This window comes from Bacillus rossius, chromosome 2 (assembly GCF_032445375.1).
Source record: "Bacillus rossius redtenbacheri isolate Brsri chromosome 2, Brsri_v3, whole genome shotgun sequence".
Lineage (NCBI taxonomy): Eukaryota > Metazoa > Arthropoda > Insecta > Phasmatodea > Bacillidae > Bacillus > Bacillus rossius.
The window spans coordinates 131,036,880-131,041,300 of record NC_086331.1 but is presented as its reverse complement, the minus strand read 5'-3'; the positions used below and the strand labels follow the sequence as shown (position 1 = coordinate 131,041,300).

The following is a 4,421-nucleotide window of genomic DNA, read 5'->3' as shown; positions in this document are numbered from 1 at the left end:
TCTCCACAACACTCTGCGAGAATGTCTCTTACAACACACCGTGAGAATATCTCTACAATACACTGAGAGAACATATCCACAAACCACTGCGAGAAAAACTCCACAACACACCGCGAGAACATATGTATTCATAACACACCGTAAACAATTGTTCCAATAGTCAATACATTTTGAAAGAAATAAAAAATATGTCTGCGACCAATTATTTTTGTTCATCGAAGATAGGCCCAAACCCCACCAAACAAAAATAGTGTTGTGTAGTTAGTGGCATTTTAGTGATAGTTTTGCTGTCACAAATAATTGGTTTTTTGTACTATGCAAAATGTATTTTTGACACAGAAAATTATTTTGCAGGGTCTGGATACATATGTCAAAAATATTTGTTTGTCGTCAAACACATTTTTTGTTAAGTGTACGGGCATAGTAGGAAATTACATATTTTGTAGACGTTTCCCAAAAATCTTTAGTTCTTATCACATAAATATTTGTTTCTGGAATAGTTATACTTAAATGGGAAATATCCCTTGCGATTTATTATTTAAAACCTTTAATTTCATGTCCGAAAACATTATTACAGAATAATGTCATTACGGTGTAGAATTGTGCGAGTACCCATAACTTTGGTCTGGTCTGCAGATTCCTTTTAAAGCTACGTTTTCCAAGGACCACCCATGCGCGATGCGCGATGCGTGATGCGTCACTGCGTGACCACGCAGCACTTGAACCTGTGTGTTGAAACGGGGATGATTTCCAAGGCCGCGCAAGCGGGGGTTTCCCGCTCGCCACGGCTGCGTGTCGCGGATGGGCATCGCGCAGCAGTTGCCTGGCCCCCGACTTCAGCGTGATCACGCATGCGATTTATCATGGAGTCAAAGAGTTTTACTGCAGAACAGGACGAGAAATTGATTGATTTAGTAAGGGAGCATCGTGTGTTATATGATTTGCATCACTGCAAGTACAAAGACAGTATTGTTCGAGAAAATGTGTGGAAGGAAATTGCAGCTTCTTTAAACAAAGGTGGTAAGTAGAGATTTTAATATCTGTGTTAATAATAAAATAAATACTAAGGCTCATAAAACGTGGTCTTAAAAAAAGTTCTTACTGCATTAAAAAAAACAACTTACGGTTCTATATAGTTGTTACTTATTTAAAAATAGGCCAAGTTTAAAAAATATTTTATGCAGTGTTTAAACTAAACCAAAAATAATTTACGTCGGTGTGCACCAGGAAATGTGGAAATAAAATATGTTCCATTTTGAAGTAGTAGGTGAGCCTAGGGCAAGTTATCACAATAAATTGTTTTCTATCTTTTTTTAAGTTTGATAATATTATGTCTTATTCTTCTAAATGCACAACAAAAATTATGTTTTTTGAAGTTTATAATCATATGTTTTCCTATTTATAGTTACTTAATTTTATGTCAATACTAAGGATAATGGCACATTTGCTAATAAATTATCTATTTTGACATAATATTTACAAATTTTACACTCAAATACAAAAATACACAGCATTACTATAGCACAAAGAGAATTTTTTTTTTTAAGAAAAGAATAACATTTGCATTTACCCTTTCTTCACGTGAAAAATACTTTTTAACTTGTTTTCCTCACATGATATAATTGCCAGCTTACTTGTCCTTCTTGGCTGCAAAAGTAATTTTTAAATTTGTCTCGTATGCTATACGCAAGATGAGTAGAATTACGTCCTTGTCTTGCCATGGGTATCATATTTTCAGTAGGGAGACACACATTTCGGTCCTCTTCTTCACCCGGGCATGGAATTCTTGCAGATCTTAGATGATTATGTATTATGCATGATGCGATGACCAGAAGATCCACTGTGTCAGGCTTGATGGCGATGGCAGTGAAAAATACTCTAAAATATTGGCAAAGTATTCCAAAAGCGTTTTCACACGTACGTCTAGCTCTACAATGGCGATAATTATATATTGCTTTTTCTTCATCACATTTAGATTGTGCCCTTGGGTAAGGACGCATTACTGAGGAAGTCAGCTGAAAAGCTTCATCACCCAAAATAACGTGTGGCATTAGAGTGTCAGTTCCAGGAAGTATAGCTGGTTCAGGAAATCTGAATGTTCCTTCTGAAAGTCTTTGTCCTAAGACAGATTTAGCAAATATGCCTGCATCACCTTCTTTTCCATAGGAACCAACATCTATTGCTAAAAACTTGTAGTTGTCGTCTACAAGCGCAAGTAACACAACTGAGAAATAGTCTTTGTAATTATAAAACAGAGATCCAGAATGTTTAGGTTTGATTATTCGGATATGTTTTCCATCTATCGACCCACAGCAGTTGGGATAGTTCCATTTGCGATGAAAACCAATGGAAGAACGTTTTAAAACATCTTGGTCAGGTGATGGTATTGAAGAATTCAACATTTTTGAACAAATAGATTGCAATGTCTCTTTTATAATAATACTTACCCAGCTAGGGCATATTCTGAATTGAAACGCCAGTGAACGAAAACTCTCTCCCGTGGCCATAAACCTAAAAGAGAAAAAATATATGTAGTTATTTATTTTAACTGCTTCAGGCTATCTTGGCACCGAGTCGGTACCCAGAAAGTTCGAGGCCACTATTAACTTAGTGATCCCGTCACCTTAGACTAGAAGAGTAAATCTGTGAGATGTATATCTGTGTGTAAAAACATTAGCTATTTAAACATATTTTATTTTATTTTGGAGGCCTTTTTGGGGAATCGTAAAAACCCAATAAACCTAAGGACGTGAACAATACCAGTACCTTAACTCACGACTCTTATAGCACTTAGGTTGACGTTTTTTAATTTTTTGCTGCTCATAAAAACCTCACGAAATATGTTTAAGAAAAAGTTTGATCATTTATTTACACAGATTTTTGAATTTTACAGCAGAAGACTGCAAAACGAGATGGAGAACCATTCGCGACTCCTACAGAAAAAGCAACAAGAAACTGAAAACTGGGTCGAAGACAGGTTCACCGGCATTTTCAAAATCGAAATACAACACAGATAGCCTTAAATTCCTTGATGAAACCTTCAAAGAAAGAGCGTAAGTACTCTTTACCTTATGTATTAAATAAAATTTGTATAAACAATATAATAATTGTTGAATGTTTATTAAAAATTATATATTCTTTATTGAAATTATTGGAGCTGTTGCAATTTTTTTGGTAGGTTTCAAATGAAATATATATTTATTAGTTGAAAGAACTTCTTATGAATTTATCAAAAAAAAGTTTGTGTAAACCCAAATACACCAGATCAAACTACTCACGCACGCGTGTGTGTCAACATAGCATAGCTGATGGCACTGTTGATTTAATTTTTTTTTCAGATCAAAATCAAACATCAGCATAAATGAAATAATTGAAAATAATCAAGAAACACAAGAAATGGTGGATGACTGTCCCTCTGAAGAGTGCAACCAATTTCAAGAAGAAGAAAGCGCTCAAGAATCTACAAATTGGCCTAGCGAGCAAACAAGTTCTTCAGAATTGTTAAACAGCTCCATTAAAAAAAGAAAAATTACAGTAAAAGAAAAAATGTTAGATGAAATAAGAAAAGGTCGTGAAGAAAGAGGGAAAATATTCAAAGATCTACTTGAAAACCGCGGCCAAGATCGTTCGCAACATCCGATAGACATATTCTTCCAGAGCATGTCTGAAACTGTTAAGCAATTCCCCCCACACCTCATTGCGGAAACTAGATTAAAAGTGTGCCAAGTTGTGTCTCAGATGGAACTGAGATCGTTGATGGAGCATCAGAACCAGACTAATCCTAATCACCAACAATGTTATCAACATGTGGATATTGGCAGCGGTTTTCCTGTCTCTGTCATAGATCCCACCCAAATTTGTGAATCTACTGGCAGTAATAGCTTGATTCATTCAACAGATAGCTGTAATTCTAGTGGTAACGATGCTAATGTGGAAGAAAGTGGCTTCGTGAGACTAATTTAGAAAATAACCAGTATTAGTTCTGTGAGTAGATGAATGCATAGTCAGAGACATTTTAGGAAATTCATCAGTACATGGACATTTAAATTTTTATTAAACCTATAATTTCAATATAATTAAGTAAATATTTTTATATTTTGTTTTCGTTTAAGTACTTTGTGTATATAAATATGAAACATTAAAAAGAAAAACATTACATTAAAGAGGCTTAGTTAAATTTGTTTACCTGAGAGTAAGACATAACTTTGTTCAGCAGATATTGGCCTTTTGACTCTGTTGCACTGCAATCTCGTGATGTCTTCTTTACTAAAGCCTAATATTGTATCAAATATCTCAGTCGACACTCTGAAATATTCTCTAAATTTAGTTTCGTTATCAATTAAGTGACGTAATATCAACACACTATAACATCCCTCGTCTTCTCTCCTTCTAAATATATCGCTGTCATCTTCTAGGAAGCA

The 4,421-nt window shown here is 34.8% G+C and overlaps 1 protein-coding gene across 1 annotated transcript; it reads right to left on the bottom strand.

Moving 5' to 3' along the window:
• Positions 1 to 730: 730 nt before the first annotated feature.
• Positions 731 to 4,198, bottom strand: LOC134529838 (uncharacterized). The gene is made up of 2 exons (XM_063364333.1): positions 4,187 to 4,198; positions 731 to 2,511 (listed from the first exon to the last, which is right to left on the bottom strand). Exon 2 carries the CDS (start codon positions 2,505 to 2,507, stop codon positions 1,596 to 1,598), a length of 912 nt encoding a protein of 303 aa, XP_063220403.1. The 5' UTR covers positions 2,508 to 2,511; positions 4,187 to 4,198; the 3' UTR covers positions 731 to 1,595.
• Between the last annotated feature and the right edge of the window lie 223 nt (positions 4,199 to 4,421).

What these genes read in the sequence shown, in the direction of transcription:
- LOC134529838 (XM_063364333.1), bottom strand. Translation starts at nt 2,507, where the DNA reads ATGGCCACGGGAGAGAGTTTTCGTTCACTGGCGTTTCAATTCAGAATA.